We start from the raw sequence: 20,472 nt of genomic DNA, 5'->3' as shown, positions 1-20,472 counted from the left end.
GCCCCTGGAAGACCCTGGCAGCAGCAGCCACATCCTGCACAGCGGTGCATTGCGCTTCTTTGGCCTCGCAGGTACCTCTCCCAGTTTGGACAACCAGGCAGAGCATGGTGGTGGCAACAGCCTTGAGCTGTTTGGCCAGCTACAGTGATGCCCAACAAGAAACACCAGGGCATGAGCCATAGCTGCATCCTCCAACCTTCCCCTAACAGTGCAGGGCAGCTGCACACAGCACAGGACAAAAGGACACATTTTTCACCAGAGACCAATTATGGCCCAGAGACCAAAACAACATTTTATTCTCACCGTTTCCACACACTCTGGAGGCTGTGCCTGGTCTGTGTTAAAGCACTGTGATCACACCGGGTGGATCCCCCCTTCCCTTGTCCTGAGCCTGGAGGCCTTGCCCAGGCACATCCTCGGCCCAGAAGCTGTCCCCAGCCCAAGAGACTCATACACTGTTGCTTCCACTTCTACAGGCTGCTAAAAGCAGGAGGATTCATCAACAAGAGAAAAGCCTGGGCTGTTAGATGGTTATGCTTTGCCTTTCAAGCCTAGGGTGTCTCAATTTGCCAAGAAATGCATGAGCTCTGCTGAGCCCCTGTGATGGGACAGAGACTGTGCTGCCTGGGTTAGTACCATGCACAGGGCGGTCAGAGCCCATGGGGATCAACGGGAGCCTTTCCATTCAGCCCAGTGGGCTCAGAACCAGGCTCCTGTAACCAGCCCCTCTGCATCACCTCCTCCTTCAGCCTTTGACCTTCCCTTTTCCCTTTGCAAGCAAGCGTCGATCACAGCGTCTGCCTGCCTCCAGCGCCGTGCACATCCCTTGCACAGAGCAGCAGGGAAGGAGCGTGAGACAAGGCGTTCGACACCACATCAGCTTTTCTGAGTCGTGCAGGTGTTTCTTGTTCACAAAGCTGCAGAACTTAATAAGCTGCTTAAAATCTAGCACAAGTTTAACTCCAAGGAGCCCCTAATCGCACCCAGTCTTTTTCCCGGAGGAGCGACGCTGCTCTGCATCTCTCCAGCATGAGCAGGAGGTGCTCACCTGCTTCCCAGCAGCTCACTCATGCTCAAAGAACTCATGGCAAGCAGCGGTGACCATAGCAATGAAGGCTACAACTTCCTGGAAGTCACACTCTGCGTCTCCATCGCTGTCCAGCGCCTCCATGACTTTGTCCACAGTCTCCTGGTCTTTGATCTCCTGAAGGAATAGAAACAGGCAGCCAAAGCCGGGGGGGTCAGAGCGAGGCCCAGGCTGTAACATGTCCTCACGTCTTGGGTGCCCTCACAGCCAAACCTCTGCTCATACACAGTGAAAGTAGCTCGTGGCTGTTTCCCATCTGTGTTGGGACACCACCCTGTGCCTGCAACAGCATCCACACAACAGTGGCCCTCCTGAAGTGGGATCCACGGCCACAGCTGCGTGCAGGGAAGGGACGTCTTGAGCCCCTTGGGGTGAGGCTGTCACACCTTCCTGGGGAAGGACATTTGCCTAGTATCCAACCCCAAACCCAGCCTCCAACACAGGCTGTTGCCTTTGTCCTTCCACCTGCTGCTCCTGCAGAGCTGGAGCAAAGTGTTTAAGCCACTGCTGCATGAATAAATCCCTTCACCTGCACTTGGTTCCCGTGGGGGATGATGGAGTTAGCAGAGCCCAACATCTGCTCAACACAGCTCCTTGAGCCCAGCCAGGCACGCTGCACGGGGACAATACTTACGCCAAGAAAATGGGTCAGCTCGTTGTTAATGAGTTCCTTCAGCTCTGATTTCTTCAGCTTGTGCTTGTCCCCCTCCTTCCCTGAGTACTGGTGGAAAGCATCAATGATGGCGATCATGGCCTTCTCCAGCTCAGACATGGTCACAGCGTGGCCCTGAGGTCAGAGGGAGTGATGGGTGCATTGGCCTGTGCAAGCTCCAGCGAATGCCTTTTGCTTTGCGAGTGCAACCGCCCTGGGGCTCCCCTCCCGCATCAGGAATATTAGACCCTGCACAGAAACATGCTGCTGAAAAGCACAGCGAGCAGCTTTTGTTTCAGGGAGGAAGCTCCTGAGAGACCTTGGCTCTGCCTGCAGGAGCTCTCAAGGAGAGGAGAGCAACCATATGGGGATTGCCCAGTACAGGACTGGCGCATACCGGGAGCCGACACGTCCCCTGGGACTGGCACGTGAGTTTGGCACCTTGGGTCTCTCTGTGGGCAGAGCGTAGGAGAGGAAATGAGAGGAGAGGCTGCAAAGCCCTGGGGGCTTCCAACAAGGTGTTCCTGTGTTTTCTGCATGCGTAGAGCTGGACAGCAGGCGATATGTTGTCACTTCACCTCTTTGGCTCCCACTGCTTAACCTGTTGCTCTGTTCTCCTTGCTTGGGAGAGAGACTGGAGGGGGATTCATTTCTGCACACAGAGCTTCAGAAAGCTTTTGCTGTGCCCTCAGTCATAGGCACACTCGCCTCTGCCTTTCTTGCCTGCAGGCCTGTCTCCACCCAGGCAGGAACCGGTTTTGACGTGTGCCAGCAGGACAAAATCAGCACATCTTTACCCTCCCTCCTCCCGCGCTTGGTCTGGAGACCATCTAAGGCGTGTTAATAATTGGGATTGCAGCATTTGCTGCAGATTTCACAAACAAGCGAACCAAAGAGGCTCTGACCAAGAAGGGGGAGATGCAAAACCACCTTCCCAAAAGCTGTTGAATGCAGTGATGCTGGGGGGAACAAAAAAAAAGCCTTATTATGTGGCACTTGGTTAATTCATACCCCACAGATAAACATCTCCTGCCCTGCAGCCTGACTCCTGTTTCACCACCACAAAGCCCGGTGTTGAAGGCACTGAATCGCATCCTACGGCCTCTCAAGTTGACACCTTCCTCCATGCAGCAGTCGGTGTCAGAACTGCAAAACTGGTTCCAGTCAGGTAGGAAATATTCCTGAAGTATTTCATGCATGCATGCTATAGCCCTTCGCATGCCTGTGCTCTGCCTGCACCAGGCTGAGCTGGCTGCCAGCGCCGCTGCCGGCTTCCCCCTCGCAAGGCTGCGGGGCGTTTCGCTCCCCGCTGGCCTCTGCTGTTGTGGCAGAGCTCGGAGCTGCCACAGTGCCCCCGTGCCAGCTCTCCCGCAACCAAGCGCCCGCCCCAGCATCCCTGGCCCCTCTCACCTTCCTGCTGGCAGCGGGGCTGTGGCACAGCAATGCGATGTGGCTGCGGCACAGCAATGCGATGTGGCCAGGCGCTCCAGGGTCTCTCTGGCTTCTTATTCCCCGGGGGCGGAGAGTCCCAGGCCATGCTGCAGTGCTCACCCTGCCAATGGCAGCCGGAGGCGGGGGTGTCTGGAGCGGGGCACGGGGCCCGCGCTGCGCAGCCAACACACAGGGACGCATTGACTCCCTGCCAGCCCACGGCCGTGGGAGCCATTGAGGAGAAAGCATCATTGTGCGAAAAAAATAACTGGGCAGTCAGCAGGAGAGCCGGCCTGACGGCATCGCTTGTGCTGCCGCTCTCGTCCACAGTAAAGGCAATGAATTGTGAGCCATGACTGGACAGGCGTAGTCAGGGCTGGGCTGGGGGCCCCAACACCTGCCCCAAGGCACCCCAGAGCCAGGTGCGTGGGAGTGGTGGAGGCCCCGTCCCTGTGGGCTCTGACCCAGAGGTGTTGATACCGCATCTGGAATATTGTGTCCAGTTGTGGCCCCTCAGTTCCAGCAGGACAGGAAACTGCTGGAGAGAGTCCAGCGCAGGGCAACAAAGATGCTGAAGGGAGTGGAGCATCTCCCGTGTGAGGAAAGGCTGAGGGAGCTGGGGCTCTGGGGCTGGACAAGAGGACACTGAGGGGTGACCTCATTCATGGTTATCAGTATGTAAAGGGTGAGTGTCAGGAGGATGGAGCCAGGCTCTTCTGGGTGACAAACAATGATAGGACAAGGGACAATGGATACAAACTGGAACACAGGAGGTTGCACTTAAATATGAGAAGAAACTTCTTCCTGGTGAGGGTGGCAGAGCCTGGCCCAGGCTGCCCAGGGGGGTTGTGGAGTCTCCTTCTGTGCAGACATTCCAACCCGCCTGGACACCTTCCTGTGTAACCTCATCTGGGTGTTCCTGCTCCATGGGGGGATTGCACTGGATGAGCTTTCCAGGTCCCTTCCAATCCCTGACATTGTGTGATTCTGTTTCTTTGCATGTGATGAGAATGTCCATCACAGCAGCTTGTGCCTGTGGCCTGTCCTCCCTTCGCTGTGCACCTCTGAGATGGGTCTGGCTCCCTTGTCTCTGCCACCCCATCAGTCTGGGGGGCAGTGGGACCCTGTGTGGGGGAGTTGTGGTTGTATTGAGCTGCAAGTGGTTGAAGGACAGAGCTGGCAGCATCAGCTGCTCCCTGATGCTTCCAGGGGGGCAGTGCCAGGTTCTGGAATGCGCCTTGCTCTCACAGAAGGCTGTGTTGAGTAGTTTTGGATTCTAAAGGGCTGTCACCCAGACCATAACTGTGACACCAGCCTTTTTTCTGGGGATTGGGGCAACCTCCTGCCTGTGTGTGCCTGTTGTCCACGTCACAGCCACGCAGGTGGTTTTGCTCAGAAGTTCTCTGCCAGCCCCAGCAGGCACCATGGGCATTAAATGCACTTCTATTTAAACCTGGGAGCTGTACATGTCCCTTTCCACTGCAGCCTCCCTTGCCAGCATAGAAGGGGGATCTGGAAGGGAGGAAGAGCAAGAGCAGTGAGCAGCATCCTTCTCCAAGCTGCTCCTGGTGTCACAGTACAAACAGGTGGTTGATGAACAGAGAACATGCTGAAGAAAGCCGTTTTTTGCTGTGTTTCATTGCCTGGGCACACTGTTTCCCAAGGTGAGCCGATGTTGAAACTGTCTGCTGTTACTGATGTGGCGTGATTCCATTTATGCCTTTTTCACTTCAGCACAGGATCAATAATTGCTTTATGTCTTAGGCCTTTGTTGAATTTTGGATTCAGTGCGACTAGGAACAGGTTGCTACTTGCCAAGAAGACAAGTTAGCAGTACTAACTTGTTAGTATGTTAGCCCAGAGGTGTCATATTATTACCACAGTCAACTCCTGTGGAGAAATGTGAGGAGTATAAGAGCCTTTTACATACAGTTGTGGGGCAGGAAGGTCTGTGAAGGTCTGGACCTCTTCAAAAATGTCCTATTGAAGAGGCAAGACTGGGTTGCTGGGCAGACATAGTGCCTGGTGGTTCTTGTGCTGCCCAAAGCTACTGTGGATGTGATGACTGAGACAACACTCTACCATGTTACCTGACAGTTTTGTACACATTGATGTGAAAGAAACCTGCCCAGATTGATCATTTCTTTAGATGAGCTCTTGAAAGCTTTTGTAACAGCTTCAAACACGGGTTTGGGAAAAATTAATTTCCCCAGTGTTAAGCTTGAGTATGTTGACTAAACATAGACCTGACCACTGAAGTTCTCACACTTACGGCATTGCAAACTGCAGCGGTTACCTGTGCTCTCGTTGTGCTGCCAGAGACAGGAATGTTGCTTTTACGCAGTGGTGGTTCTAGGATGCAGGTAGTTTGTCCACAAACTTGCAGTGTTCAATTTTTTCCAAGGTTATTTGTATTCACTTAGGAGCTGGCTATAAATAGGGTTCTCTGTCAGTAGGAAAGAAACTATTTTTCTCTGTCAATAGCAATTTGATCTGGTAGGTATCTTAGCTCAGTCATTAGCCAAAAAAACGCGTCAAAGCACACCATTTCTAGTCAGAGATGAGGTCCTAGCTCAGCCTCATTAAACCATTGTCTGACGTTATTATTGAAAGTGACCTTTTCTTAAAATGGAACAGAAAAACTAGCATTTGGCAGATCAAAACCTGGACAGTCTTGAAATTCTCTTTCCTGCTCATTCTCCATTTCACCCCAAATCGTTCCAACTTCCGTATTTTACAGGGAACGATGTGGAATGATCTGCTGGTAGGGTGGGAAGGAGCAGCAGGATCCGGTGTGAGCACCAGGAACCTCGGCGCTTTGCTGCCTCTGCTACTGAGCAGCTCCAGGTGACTTCCCTGGTCCTTGTCCAGGCTCCTGTGCTTGCAAACACCGCTCTCCTGGCCCGAGTCATCCCCAGCCTGCCTGTGAGCGTCCAGGGTCTGGGCATGATGTGAGGCTGAGAGCCGGCTGTGCTTTTAGTGCTGCCCAAAGAGCTGCTTCCGTTATTTTAAAATTCACCGTCCTGATCTTTGAACAGGAGACTGTAACGTCGGGGCTCCTTTGCTCAGGGTCACCACTTCCTTGCTAGAGCTTTGGGCTAATGTGTTTAAAGAAACAGAGGGTTTTACAGAGCCCGAGGCTGAGCAAAACACTTCAGCCTTCTGCCTGTCTCCTTCTCCCCAATAAAACACAATGTGGGCTTTTCATAGCAGGCTCAGGGAGAAAAGACAATGTATTTCTTTGTGTCCCTGGTGTGTATGGCACCAGGCTCTGCCAGACCACGAGACAAAGGCCAGCGGTCAGTGAACTGGGAGAAAAAAAGTCATGAAAGCAGAAGAATTTGGGTGGGAGGGGGAAGAAGCTGCTTCTGCCTCCACGGGGCTGTGCTCAGTCCCAGCACACAGAGCAGCGTTGCAGAGAGCAGGTTCCCCAGCTCTGCGCCGTGGTCACTGTGTCTGTTTCTGAACCCGCAAACACGGCAGCCAGAGATGAGCTGGGGTCCTCATGGGAAGCCTCAAATGATGCCTGGAAGCAGAAACGCTGGGACACATCTGGGAATTGGGCTGGTGCTTGTTGAAGTTGTTGGAGGGAGATGATGGCCCAAATTTAGTACCCTGCACACAGGCCCAGGAGGCCTGAGGGGTTGTGTCTGTTCCAGTAGGGACCCCATGGTCCCTGCACCATCTCCGAGCAAATGTCGCCTCCACCTGAGGAGGAGGGAGTGGGCAGGCTCCACGGGATGGGGAGTGGATCTTTTTTTGCCCCCATAGAACAGACTCGCAATGTTAAGATGGCACCTCCCACTCGGGAACCACAACCTCATCTCATAAATTCTGGGCCCTGACTAACTGCCGTTTCCCCAATCCCTTTTTTCCCCACTGTCCTCCCAGCACATCCATGCGCTGGGCTTGCTGAGGAGCAGCTCTGGATCTTGCTGTGGCCCCTCCAGGTGCTGCTGTCTTGGCTATTTTGTGTGACCCCTTAAGAAAACACCAAATAGTGCAGCTGCCACTGAACCAGATTCTCTGGAGTTGAAAACACTGGGATGCTCTTACCTTGTCTGAAGCACGGCCTTGAGCTTAGGGCAGTTCTGGCTGAATTCAGCTGAAACAACAAGAAACTACTTTTAAGTTCATTAAGAAGATATATGGAGATGTGATAACTTGTGCCAAGAAAAGGCATTACAGCATAAATCTGGGGTGTCTTTCCACTCCTGGTGGGAAAGGGCTTGTGAACTGAGTCTCGTGTGCTGGATTGCAATTAAAGGGGGCCAGTTGTGGCATTTGCTTTTGCGAGCTCAATGGCATCCCTTTCTCAGGGGAACACTTTCAGCTTCTAATGTCTCCAGCAAGCAGCACGCTCCACCACAGCAGGCGCAGAGCCTTACCCTGTCAACTGTGCTCTAAACCTCAGACCTATAAAAATGAGTAATAAAATAGTGCCCAAGTATCAGGAGTTTGGCAATTATTAAAATCAAAACTTCCATCACTAAAATGGAATTTCTAAGGCAGACAGGTTGTATAGAGACTCATCTCAGGCAGATTCATTGTGACTTTTCTTTTTCCTAAATCAAAGTTAAACAACAGGCTGTTAAGCCCCAAATACAACACCCGTATCAGTGAACCTCTCGAGTTCCCTTTGTCCATTTAAACTGCAAGAGGAGCAACACAGCTCTCCCTAGTGAGGACCAGTGGTATGAGGCACAAGTGAGATGTTATCCTCACGCCGTGACAGCCCCCGGGAGGACTCCCACACCATTAGCTCTTCAGACAAAATTCTGCTGTTACTGAACGCGGCCAGGGCTGGACTGTGTGTGACCTAAGCCTAGTAATTCTATAATTCCCAAGTCAAATTACTGTATCCTCTCCAAATAATCCCTGTGGTTATGCTGGGCATGGGGAAGAGCTATTTACCAGCAGAGGAACATTTTAAATTTAACTTGTAGTGTGTGAATATAGTAAGTGTTAATTCACAGGCATGTTTGTGCCATGGGGTGCTCGTGGGTGCCACATCTGGAAGCAGCTCATTTATCCCTTTTATCCCTGGGTCCCCTGGTGGTGCACAGCCATGGAGGTGGTCCCTGCCTCCAGGGCCTTAGAGTTAAGGTTTAGTTTTGATCACAAGTATTTATGGCCATGAACTTGGGCTTTTGTACTGAACTTTCCACTGGCATAGCTTGATCCGCTGTCCCCTCTGCCATAGGAGGGAAGCTGGGTTGTTCTGAAAGGTGACAGGGAGAAATTTATCACCGCATTTAAACACGTACGCATTGAATTCCCACCCAGCCCTTCCAACACACAACAGCAGCAAGTAAAGTATCTCTGGCTCCTGTGGTTCCTTCCCAGAGCAGGTTTGATTAGTGTGTGTTATAAACACAGTGCATGGCCTTGGAGGGACAGGGATGGTAAAAAGATGATGTCTGCAGAAGGAAAGGAAAGGAAAGGAAAGGAAAGGAAAGGAAAGGAAAGGAAAGGAAAGGAAAGGAAAGGAAAGGAAAGGAAAGGAAAGGGAAGAAAAGGAAAGGAAAGGAAAAAAAGGAAAGGAAAGGAAAGGAAAGGAAAGGGGAAGGAAAGGGGAAGGGAAAGGAAAGGGGAAGGGGAAGGGGAAAGGAAGGACAGACACGAAGGAAAGGAAAAAGAGGAAGGGAAAGGAAGGAGGAAAGGAAAGGGAGGAGGAAAGAAAAGGTGAATGTGCACTTTAAGTCCAGCCCGTGTCGGGAGGGTTTGCCAGCCGGGCATCTTTCTGTCCCACTCAATCCCATTCGCAGCCCAGCTCAGGTCTGCCCGCTTCTGCCAGTGGTGCAAACGCCGGTGTCCGTCTGTCCCCGAGGGGCTCCCTGGCTCGTCCCGCCGCCCCCCAGACGAGAGGCTGGTGTCGCAGTGACTGGCCGGGTGAGAACCCCCGTATAACCCAGAACGGGCACTGCCCTCCGGAGCAGCCCGGGTGGGGGCCGCGGCGGGGCCGCTCCGCCCGGGGCCCGTCCCCTCACCCGCTGCCGGCACCGGCCCGGGGAGGCGGAGCGGGGGCGGGGCTGCCGGCCCCATTGGCTGCCGCCCGTGAGGCGATGTCGGCCCAGGGCGGCGCGGCTGCGGCTCCGGTCCTTGTCCCGGTTCCCGTCCCGGTGCCAGCCCGGCGGTGATGGAGACGGCGACGGCGATGGCGGCGAACGGCGGGTGGGTTCGGGCGCGGCGTTCGGGACCGGCGGGGCGGAGCGGGGTGGGGGCCGCTGCTAACGGAGCCCGTGTGCTGCAGGCCGGTGCGGCGGCGCGGCGGCCCGTGGCGTTCGGCGGCGGCCACGGCGCTGCCCGACTGGCGGCTGCGCTGCGAGGGCGGCCGGCAGCGCTGGCGCTACCTCGGCGACGGGGACGATGGCGACGCGGGCGGCGAGTGGCGGGCGCAGACGGCGCTGGAGCAGCACAGCCTCGGGCTGGACACGGTGCGCGCCGGGCGGGGAGCGGGCGGCGGGGCCGCGCCGAGGGGCGCCCCGGCTGAGGCGCTGTCTCCCCGCAGGGCGAGACGCTGCGGCCCTCGGCGGCGGCCGGCACGGCCCGGGAGGCTGCCCGCAAGGGAATGCGGTTCTACGCCGCCTTGCAGGCTGAGGACGGGCACTGGGCAGGTGACTACGGCGGGCCCCTCTTCCTCCTGCCAGGTAGGTCTTTGTGGGTGCCCTCCCCGAGAGGGGTGAGTGCGTTGCGTTCGGCTTCCTACAAGAGCCGGCATGTCTGATCTTCCAGGTCTCCTCATCACATGCCACACTGCCAAGATCCAGCTGCCCGAGGGGGTTCGGAAAGAGATGGTGCGCTACCTGCGCTCTGTGCAGCTCCCGGATGGAGGCTGGGGCTTGTGAGTAGCAAAGATGCTGCTTTTAGTGGTGGCACCTCTAAGGCCCAGCACTTGGAGCTGCTGCCCAATCTCTGCCTAGGCTTAGGGAGTGGGGCACGGCAACTGTGGTATCTCTAGACCGTTGGACTCTCATGTGTACCTCTCCAGGGACACCTTTTGTCACAGAGGTGGCTGGAGCGTCAAGTCTGGCTGCATCTCTTCTGTGGCACTATATGCCAAAGCATCATGTGTGACAGGGTAGTGCAGAGCAGTGTTTCGCCCTGGGTTGGTTGGGTCTCCCCTTTTCCACAGTCACCCCTGGCATCTCACTTTGCCCCGACAAAGACAGACCATGCAGTAAGTTGTGTCTGGCTAATGCTGATAGCTGGCTAATGGCTGTGCTGTCTCTGTATGCACGTGACAGGCATGTGGAAGACAAATCGACTGTGTTTGGCACAGCACTCAACTACGTAGCCCTGAGGATCTTGGGCCTGGGACCGGACCACCCTGACGTTGTGCGGGCTCGCATCAACCTGCACAGCAAAGGTCAGCTCCGTTGTGCCCAGCACAGCAGCCGTGGGGCTGGTATGCTGGTGAGAGAGATCTGCCCAGACCTGGAACATAGGGGGGTGCCAGGTAGTGAAGGAGCTGTTGCTCTTGGTTGCCTTTAATGGGACCTGCATTTTCAAATAACAATGGGAAAGTGTGTTATGTTTTTGTACCATTGCTTGCTTGCCCTTTTTGGGACACATGTCCCAGCCCGAATGGCGTGCTCCCAAACACAGGAGAAGTGGACCCTGCGATGGGGAAGCGAGCAGGGAGTTGGCATGATTGCATTAACCCTGAAAGCTGGTATCTCTGTCTGCAGGAGGTGCTGTGGGAATCCCTTCCTGGGGGAAGTTTTGGCTGGCTGTCTTGAACGTTTACAGCTGGGAAGGAATGAACACACTTCTCCCAGAGATGTGGTATGTGCTGTCCTCAATGTGGAGGTGGGAGGTGTCAGTCCTGCCACCTGCCTCATCCAGAGCTGTCCCAGGCACTGGTGTTTGCTGGGATAACTCCAGCTATGGCCTAGAACTGGGGGGCTCCGGCTGCTTGTCAGCTGGGAGACCAGCAGCAAGGCCAGCTGGTGGGTGGATTGCAGCAGCAGGTCTGGTTAGGGAAAGGCAGGCCCTGCTCCGGGCATCCCTCTGTCAGCACGGCATCTCTCCATGCTGCCCTTTGCCTTCCTTGTTCCTCACAGTAGCACCTTCTCTGTTGCGAACAGGCTGCTTCCTACATGGTTCCCAGCCCACCCGTCCCGGCTCTGGTGTCACTGCCGCCAGGTTTACCTCCCCATGAGCTACTGTTACGCCATGCGTCTGTCAGCAGAAGAGGACGAGCTCATACAGAGCTTACGGCAGGTAAGGAGCTGACCCTCTTGGGGCTCCCCAACGAGGATACGTGGCTCCCTGACCACCTGCTGTGCCAGCCATGTCCTTGTGACCAGGTTCTGGCTTGTGAAGTGGCAGCTCTAATACCCGCAGTCTCTTTGTGCAAGCAGCAGAGCCACCTTCCAGCAGTAAGCTGCCTCTGCGTGCTTGCTCCAAGCTTGCCAGGCTGATGCCCTTTGTTGTCTTGTGCCAGGAGCTGTACGTGCAAGACTACGCCAGCATAGACTGGCCAGCCCAGAGGAACAATGTGGCTGCCAGTGATGTGTACACCCCGCACAGCTGGCTGCTGGACATTGCCTATGGTGAGTGTGGTGTTGACTGGGGCAGGAGACCCCTTGACCTATGAGCTGGTGGTGGAACTGAAGCTGTCTTGCATCATGGGGGCTCTTTAAGGTCTACTGTGTGCGCTGGAGCTGGGATGGAGACATGGGTTGTGTGATTCTTGGGCTTCTCCATCCCTGAGAGCAGCAGGGCCTTGTGCCCAGGTCTTCAGGCCACCCTGAAGCAGAGCAGTTCCCATGCTTGCCTCGACTGGTCATCATGTGAGCAGGTGCAGCCTGCCACAGCAAGTGAATCTGACCGCATGGGGTGGGTTTTTCATTGCATGTCCCTTTCTTCTCCTGTAGGCATCATGAATATGTACGAAGCCCACCACAGCACCCACCTGCGGCAGCGAGCCGTCACAGAGCTGTATGACCACATCAAAGCTGATGACAGATTCACCAAGTGCATCAGCATTGGGCCGGTAGGACACTTACTGTCTGTCCTTTAAAAATCTTGCCCTTTGCTCTTTAGAGACCAGCTTGTGGGTCCCAAGTCCTTTGCAATTGTGGCACGTAGCCATAATCACCAGATCTTGCTCAGGCACAACTCCTGCTGCTCCTAATACTCAAGAGCTTAATGCTAACAGGGCACAGAAGATGCAGAGGGCATGGGGACAGCTGTGGCCCTGGTGAGGGGTACTTTTCCTCGTGGTCCAGGAAAGTGATCTGAGAAGGAGAGGAAGCTCTAGAGTAATCTTATGGCACCTCTCCCACTAACTCAGCTATGCTGAGTGATGCCACAGGTGGGAACTGTCAGGATTAAGCTCAGGACCACCTCTAGACGGCTTTGTGCTGGGTGGGAGGGAAATAGGTCTCTGGGGCTGGAAGACGCTTTATCCAGAGCAGTGACAGTGCTGCTTTTGGCAGATTTCCAAGACGATCAACATGCTTGTTCGCTGGTTTGTGGATGGGAAGAACTCCCCAGCTTTTCAGGAGCATGTTTCCAGGATCTCTGACTACCTCTGGTAAGGGCTGAGCGTGGCGCGCCCGGCACAGCGTAGGGCTGTGATTCCTGTGGAATGAGCACACTGTGGCTCCCAACCGCTTCCTGGCACTTTTGCTGTGCCTGCACTGCAGCACTGTGCTCTCTCCTCCCGCAGGCTGGGCCTCGACGGCATGAAGATGCAGGTGAAGTGCTGTAGGAGATGAGCTGTGACTGAGAAGGGACCCTGGCGTGCTGGGGCAGCCCATGGAATAATGGGATAGCTTGTTCACCTTTGGCCTGAGCTCCTGGCATCTCGTCTTTGGTGCTTGGTGGCCTTGTCTGTCTCACTGCCACTTCCCCTGGCTGTGCCAGGAGTGAGTAGTGTCCGTCCTGCTAGTTTGGCTCTCTGTGGCTGTGAGCTGAGGGAGCAGCTCTAGGCCTACATCTCCTTCATCCTCATGAGTGCTGGGAGAAGGGATTGAGAAAGACTGATACTGCATGTGGACTGAGCTGTGCTTCTCTCATAGTCGTTGTGTCCCTCTGCTCCTCATTGCTACTCACCTCTCCTGTCTTGGCTGTGCACAGAGCAGGCTGAAGAGCTGCTCCTTTCCTATTCCCTTGCTGTCCCTGAGCTGCTGCATCTGTCCCCTCTATGCCAGCACATCAGCCGTGATGCTGAGCGACATGAAACTGAGACACAGGGTGGAGGGAGCTAGTGGGGGTAATGCAGGAGGGATGTGCTGCCCCGTAGACCCCACAGCTAGGTCAGGCTGCTGCCAGCACCTGCCCCTCACTGTCTGCTTTCTCTCTTCCAGGGCACGAACGGATCCCAGCTCTGGGATACTGCCTTTGCCATCCAAGCCTTCTTGGAGGTAATGCACCCCCTCAGTGCTACACGCTACTTTAGGAACATGGTCCCTCCTGGCACATGCCCAAATACAAGCAGCTCCTACTGTGCATCCCCTCAGACCTCTGCTGTGCCAATTCAAGTGTTGCATCATATGCCAGAGCCAGGCAAGCATCTGTCTTCTCAGGGCGCACCGCAGCCGTGGTAGGCAGGTGCCCAGCACAGCTGGTCCAGCCCCTCTTTGCCAGCTGCTTTTGAAGCAGGAGGCCACAGCACCGGCTGAATGGGTCAGGTTAGACTTCCCAATTGCTGCAGTTTTGTGTTAAAACCCCAGCCCTTCCTCCCTGCTCCGCTTGCCCCCAGAGTGTTGCCACTTGCCAGGGACAGTGTGCAGGTCTCCTGCCTTCCTGCACTGGGGCAGAGACAGCTATGGCAGGCAGTCTTTTTGGAGAGCAGTGTGATTGCCCTGATAAGCCCCTAACCTGATCATGCAAATGTCTCTCTCAGTGATGCCAGTAACAGCTGTTGGTTCAGTTCTCACTGTAGAGGTTTGTAATGGAAACAGTAAGCAAATGGATGCAAACCTATAGAAAGGGTTATATGAAGGGCTGGGCTTTAATGACATTTAAATCAGCAGGTGAGCACGGTCCCAGCACATCCTCTTATTCCTGAGGGGCACATTTGGTGGCCACAAGTCCTTGCTGACTGTGCACCTCTGTTTCTAGGCAGAAGCCCAGAAGATGCCTGAATTCACATCCTGCCTCCAAAACGCCCATGAGTTCCTCCGATTCACCCAGGTGAGCAGAGCCAGTTGGTCGTGTCTCTCACGTGCTGGCCATGCAGACTTGGCTGCTTCTCAGAGTCCTGCTGGATGTGTCTGTCACCTTCACTGTTTTTTTGTCTTCTGCAGATCCCAGAGAACCCACCCGACTACCAGAAATATTATCGCCATATGAACAAGGTACAGTGTCTGGAACTGGACGCGTGAACAGAGCAGGGATTTGGGCAAAGGGGATGGGAATGAGAATCAGCATCTCCTGCTCTTACAAGAACAGAACAGGACAGGGGAAGGTGCTGAGCCCTTCTGACCCCTTTCCAGGGTGGCTTCCCCTTCAGCACCCGAGACTGTGGCTGGATCGTGGCAGACTGCACAGCGGAGGGGCTGAAGTCAGTCATGCTGCTGCAGGAGAAGTGCCCCTTCATAGCCAAGCTTGTCCCCCCTGAGCGCCTCTTTGATGCCGTGAATGTGGTGAGTGCTGCAAAAATTAGGGCCAAGGGAAATGTGGGCAGCTAAACTGAGCTCAAATAAAGGAAGTCAGGCTTGATGAGTTGTTAGATCTGGTAGTACTTAGCTAGTACAAGGCCCGTAGCCTGGTCTGGGAACACTATATTTACTGTGATACGGAGATACATATGTGACATAATGTAATGTGATGTGATGGTCCAAGCTGGACCTGCTTGTCAATGTGATTTGGGACCTGGGTTGACCGCCAAGCCCATGGACTTATGAGTCTGACTTTGTCCTCACACGTGTCTTGGGACCAGACTGGTGTGGTCCTGCCTGTGTGCCGCTCCCAGCCTCTCTCTCTGCTTCTCTGGGCAGTTGCTGAGCATGAGGAACTCAGATGGAGGCTTTGCCACATATGAAACCAAGCGTGGAGGCCACTTACTGGAGCTGCTGAACCCCTCAGAGGTGTTTGGTAAGGGGAACTGAGCGGCGCTGGCCATCCTGTCCCCGGTGAAGGGACACAGTGGGATACGCGTGGCCTGGGCCACGGGGGACATTGGCAGCCTGTGGCTCGGGAGCTCCCCAGCACAGGGGCTGTTACACTGATACACTTCACCTGCTGGCAGGTGACATCATGATCGACTACACCTACGTGGAGTGCACGTCGGCTGCCATGCAGGCACTGAGACACTTCCACAAGGAGTTCCCTGAGCACAGAGCCTCAGAGATCAGGTGAGGCGCTGAGATGAGAGTTGCATACGATCCCCTGCTTGCGTGCTGGCGCGAGGCAGAAAAGCACCCAAATGGGGCACGATTTGACTCCGAGATCCTGAACAATACAGCTGCCTGTCTGTGTGCTCTTACCCCTTGAGACCTCTAATAATGGGACCCATCAAACCCTCAGAGGAACTAATGGATGCCCCTGATGAAGCAGCCATGGAGTCTGAGCTGCTTCTGAAACAAGTATCTTTTTCCTGAACAGGGAGACTCTGCAGAAGGGCCTGGACTTTTGTCGTAAGACGCAGCGAGCCGATGGGTCCTGGGAAGGGTAAGCAGTGTTCCCAGTGCCCAGTTTTTCCCTGGCTGCCCTAGTGTGAGAGGGACCACGATGAGAAGCATTCCTGGCTGGCAGGTTCTGTGGGAAGGGGAAGGAAGGGCTGGTCCTTCTCTAGCTCCTGTGCTTTGCTCTGTAGCCCAGGCAGAACAGCTGATTCGTGATACCTTGGGGCTCGAGTGGCTCCATCTCTTCTGATCCCAGAGTGTCTGCTGATGCCTGATTGAACTGGGAGCAGGTGCTGGTGGGACTGGGCATGGTTGCACCACAGGGCAAGTGTTAAATAAGTTCCTTTTCCCCGGGTTTCCCGTAGCAAACACTCGGGCATGGATTTCAGAAATTCTTCTTAAATAAGTAATTTATTTGCAAGATACAGTGTAGAGCAGCTTGAGCTGGGTGCCTTCTGAAGAGGTGCCCTTAGCCAAAAAAAGCTTGGGCAATTACGCCCACACATCACTCTGGGCCAAGTGCAAAATCAGAGTCTGGGTTCTCCCTGTTCTTCATTGGATCTCTTCATTTTTGTCAGATGGGCCATCGAAGTCCTGACCTTCAGTTGCTATTTTGCACCTGCAGCTGGAGAAAAGCTTTTGGCAAACTAGAACGTTCTTCTGTTTTGTCATCTTTTAGATGCCGTTCTGTTCCTTATCTCCAGGGATGCAGCTCCCAGTTATCTTCTAGGTTGAAGACTCTCAGGCCTTTTTTTGTTGTAACAAGGCAGAAAGTTCCAAAGTTCACAGCTTGCAGAAGTTATGCTAAGCAAACGTACTTACACTAAGTGAATTTTATATAAGCAGCCTCCAAACAAGTTCTGTAAAAAGCAGCGTACTAAATAATTCAATAAGCTAAGGCAGTCTGTTCCAGAACAGGAGGGCAGGCTGCAGCTCTGCGCCTGGCTCTGCTCTTGCTGTGAACATGGTCATGTCATAGCCTGCCTCTTCCTGGGGCCTTGCACCTCTGACTGAACCGCTCTCCCCTTCCTCCTAGGAGCTGGGGGGTTTGCTTCACTTACGGCACCTGGTTTGGTCTGGAGGCGTTCGCCTGTATGCAGCACACATACCGCGATGGGTGAGAAGGGGCCGTCTGGTTTCCCTGCCCCTACCTACCCCTTGGGCCAGGGAGAGACTCCGTGGCGGGGCTGGGTGGGTGCCCTGGCTGTGCATGGTCTCTCCTGCCCCAGGTGCTGCTCTTCCCAAATCCTGTGCCTGTGATACCACCAGGGCACTCGCTGCCTGAGCCTTGAACTCTCAGGGCAGCCCCGGCTGTGGGCAGCGCAGAGCACAGCGCCTGGTTAAAGCTGGGACACATGGGTGTGCAAACGCTCCCTGACCCCAACCCTGTCTGCTTTTCCACCCTTGCAGGGCTGTGTGCCGAGAGGTGGCCCAGGCCTGCCAGTTCCTCCTCTCCAAGCAGATGGCAGATGGCGGATGGGGAGAGGACTTCGAGTCATGCGAGCAGCGCACGTATGTGCAGAGTGCCACATCGCAGATCCACAACACGTGTTGGGCCCTGCTGGGGCTCATGGCTGTCAGGTAGGAGCAGCCCTCACCTCCTCAGGCCCCCTGGGACAGCATGGAGGTGGTTGAGTTCCCTGAGCACATGGATGGAGGTTTGTAGGCAGTTTGAATGAGTAAGAGTGCTTACATCTCCCTCGTGCTTTGCAGGTACCCTGATGTCGAAGTGCTGGAAAGAGGCGTCAAGTTGTTGATAGATAAGCAGCTGCCCAACGGGGACTGGCCTCAGGTACATCTTTCCTTTAGTATTTCCAAGGGGTTCCCTGGTGTTACAGATGTCCTGGTCATTGTGCAGCCATTGCAATGGTGTGCTTTCACTCACCTGGAAGGGAAAACGTGTGGCTTTTGGTGGGGGGACTTCAGGAAGGCAATGAGCTGGACACTCCGGGGTCCCCTGTCACCCCTACCATCTTGCTCTCTATCTCTCTCTCCCAGGAGAACATTTCTGGGGTGTTCAACAAGTCGTGTGCCATCAGTTACACTGCCTACCGCAATGTCTTCCCCATCTGGACACTGGGGCGTTTCTGCCGGCTGCATCCCAACAGCCCCCTTGCTGGGAAACTACGATCTGGATCCTCGGCTGGGGTGGAGGAGGCCGTGCAGGAGGCCTTGTCTGCCTGAACCCCGCCACGGCAGGTGCCACAGCCTCTGACTTGTCTTGGATATCGGCTGCTGTGGGGTGTTTCCTGCATAGGATATGTCAGTGCTGATCTTAACACATGGATCACTGCCTCTGCCAGGGAGGAATGCTGCCATGGTGCAGCAGAGTCTCTACTTTCTGTTGAATCTCTTCTAAAAATCCACTTTTAAAGGTTTTTCCCAGGTATATCCTCCCTGATGGGAGAGGGAGTGAAGTGCCTCTGCAGACCACTTTGGTGCTTTGGGAAATCTGCTAAGCTGTGTTGTATTACACATCTAGACAGACTCTCTCTCATCCTGAGCAGAGCAAGGCTGCTTTTCTCTTCCCCTCACACTGTCCGGTTGGCTGTCTGCAGCACAAGTGTGGGATCTGGGGCCTCCCCTGTGCCCAGAATCATGACGAGGTGCACTGCACGATCCCGCTGTGCTCTGGGTGCCAGCGACTACCTTTGGAGTGCTCTCTGCTCTGGAGCTGGTGCCGGGAGGGGAAGGGCACCTTTTTCCCCTTCACACACATGGGAAACACGAGTGCTTCGCTCCATTTTCCTACCATTCTGTCCCGCAGCTGGTGGCACCTGCCATCCCAGAGCCTCACAGGGGAAGTCACCAGCATCATCCTCACTTAGAAAAATGGGAAACTGAAGCAGAAAGCACTGAGGTGGTGAGTGTTAGGGCACAGCCTGCGTCGCCTTCCCCCAGCGGAGCAGCTGCTTCTCTTCAGGCTGTGGCACAGCTGAGCATCCACATTCCAGTGTCAGAGATGGAAGTTGCATTGACTGGCAGGTTAATAAATTACTAATGGTGTTGTGAGTGGAACTTAACTGTGTGTTGGTGTCCTATGGTCTGCCCCAGTGTGTCCCAAGCAGAGGGGAGCTTGCACAGCAGCGTCCTGTAACCCGGCTTGGGTCACCTGTCCCCAGTGGTATGGGCACCATCTCCACCAACAAGCAAGCAGCACGTGGAGCCTGCACCTGCTTTGTCCTCCTCCGGTGCCTTTGGCCCTAGAAAAATATAATCAAGGAATTCCATCAGACCCCATAGACTTATGTGCATCCAGCTGGAGCGGCAAGTCTCAAACAAGTTTCAGAGTCAGCTGAGAGTTTATCATCCCGCAGTCACTGTTCCAACATAGGGCCCATCAGCGCTGTTAGAGGCAAAGAAGGTGCTCAATGTGTCCGCTTTGTCTGCATCCCTGCTTGTGAGGTGACCAACCTCATCAAGCGATGTTGCAATGTTGGGGATCAGGATCCAGGAGCTGATGTCAAACCCTTCTCCACAGCAGCTTCACCTGGCCAGGCTGATCTGCTTTCCTTGCGTGGATCTCAAAAGGCATAGAAGTGCCTAATTCTCACGGGGTTCACAAGTCAGCAGGATCCTCAAATACCTGTGAGGCTTTGGACCTAGTTTCTGCTTTACTCTTGAAGTAGGATTTAATAACACTTTCTTTTATCAAACCAAATGAGACAAAGAACAAAAAAGTCACCATGACAATCGAGATGTTTGATACTTAAGTAACACTTCTCTCGTACTGGTACTTAAATAGTACTTTTTTCATGCTGTCATTGCTTTTGTTGTTGCTGGAGGTGCTGTTTTTAACATTATAATGAGATTATAATGAACGAAATTCACCAGAGGAACGCGAGGTGAGCAAACCTTGTGCCACCCCCGCGTCTCCTTGGCTGTCCCGGCTGCCCCCGCTTCTTTGGTTCAGCTGGCACAAAGCCCTGCATTGTGAAATATTTATTTTCTAAACTTTCCATCACCCCAGTGTGAAGGGGCGGCCGTGGAGGGGGAGCTGGGGGCACAAACGGTGGGGAGAGCGGGACTGAGGGCTCTGTACTTGTCCTGTTGTCTTACCTTAGCATGGTCTGGCTATTAGACAGCTCACTGTACCTGTAAAAAGCATCCTTGTCAGTTTTACTGCACTTGAACACATATTTTGCTTCCTGGGTGCAGCTACTTTGTGCCACTTGTCACTGAAAGGGTTCTGGGCATAAGCATGATTTGATAAGTGTAACTAAATGTTTTGGGAAATTTAATAATGTGTTTAGTGACGTGGTAATTTTAACTCTCGCTTCTAATGGACATTTGTACCAAAATACTCTTTCCAAAGTCTTTCTGTTGTGACTTAGGCTCTCAGTGCTAAACTTCAGACACGGAAATCACAGGAGCTGAAATAACTGTGAGGTGATGGAGGAACCCAAAACCAGTCCAAGTGGCAAGTGGACTCTTGGGAAAACACCCTTCTTTCTTGCCTTTTCCTCTGCTTCAGGAGAAGAGTAGAGAAGCAGAAGGAAAATGGGCTGAAATAGCAGATGTTCCCCCGGGATGCTGGTTCTCATGTGCTCTCATGGGTGGAAGTCTCGGTGGTTTTTAGCATGGGTTAGCTCAGCAGTACCATGTTTGGCCCTGCCCTCAGATGCTCTCCAGCACGGTAGAAGCTGCAAATGAATAGATTGTCTGGACATTGCTGAGGATACTCACATCCTAATTCACCAGTAAACACAATGGTAGATCAA

At 54.1% G+C, this 20,472-nt stretch overlaps 2 protein-coding genes across 2 annotated transcripts; one reads left to right on the top strand and one right to left on the bottom strand.

Moving 5' to 3' along the window:
• Positions 1–1,063: 1,063 nt before the first annotated feature.
• On the bottom strand, positions 1,064–1,859 carry S100B (S100 calcium binding protein B; the record flags this gene model as incomplete). The annotated part of the gene is made up of 2 exons (XM_080346767.1): positions 1,064–1,204; positions 1,722–1,859. 2 exons carry the CDS (start codon positions 1,857–1,859, stop codon positions 1,064–1,066), a joined length of 279 nt encoding a protein of 92 aa, XP_080202893.1.
• Positions 1,860–9,726: 7,867 nt separating this feature from the next.
• On the top strand, positions 9,727–18,024 carry LSS (lanosterol synthase; the record flags this gene model as incomplete). Its single annotated transcript, XM_080346669.1, is given in 21 exon segments — positions 9,727–9,820; positions 9,906–10,014; positions 10,418–10,539; positions 10,862–10,958; positions 11,261–11,396; positions 11,620–11,728; positions 12,053–12,171; positions 12,617–12,714; positions 12,850–12,877; positions 13,490–13,546; positions 14,247–14,318; positions 14,432–14,482; positions 14,621–14,770; positions 15,125–15,221; positions 15,376–15,481; positions 15,732–15,797; positions 16,788–16,868; positions 17,162–17,332; positions 17,465–17,543; positions 17,750–17,930; positions 17,933–18,024. Coding segments are annotated over 21 exon segments (2,100 nt in total). The 5' UTR covers positions 9,727–9,741.
• Between the last annotated feature and the right edge of the window lie 2,448 nt (positions 18,025–20,472).

This window comes from Nesoenas mayeri, assembly GCF_963082525.1.
Source record: "Nesoenas mayeri genome assembly, chromosome: 6".
NCBI lineage: Eukaryota > Metazoa > Chordata > Aves > Columbiformes > Columbidae > Nesoenas > Nesoenas mayeri.
Note: the sequence above shows the minus strand (reverse complement) of the source record. Positions and strands in the feature narration are given on the sequence as shown.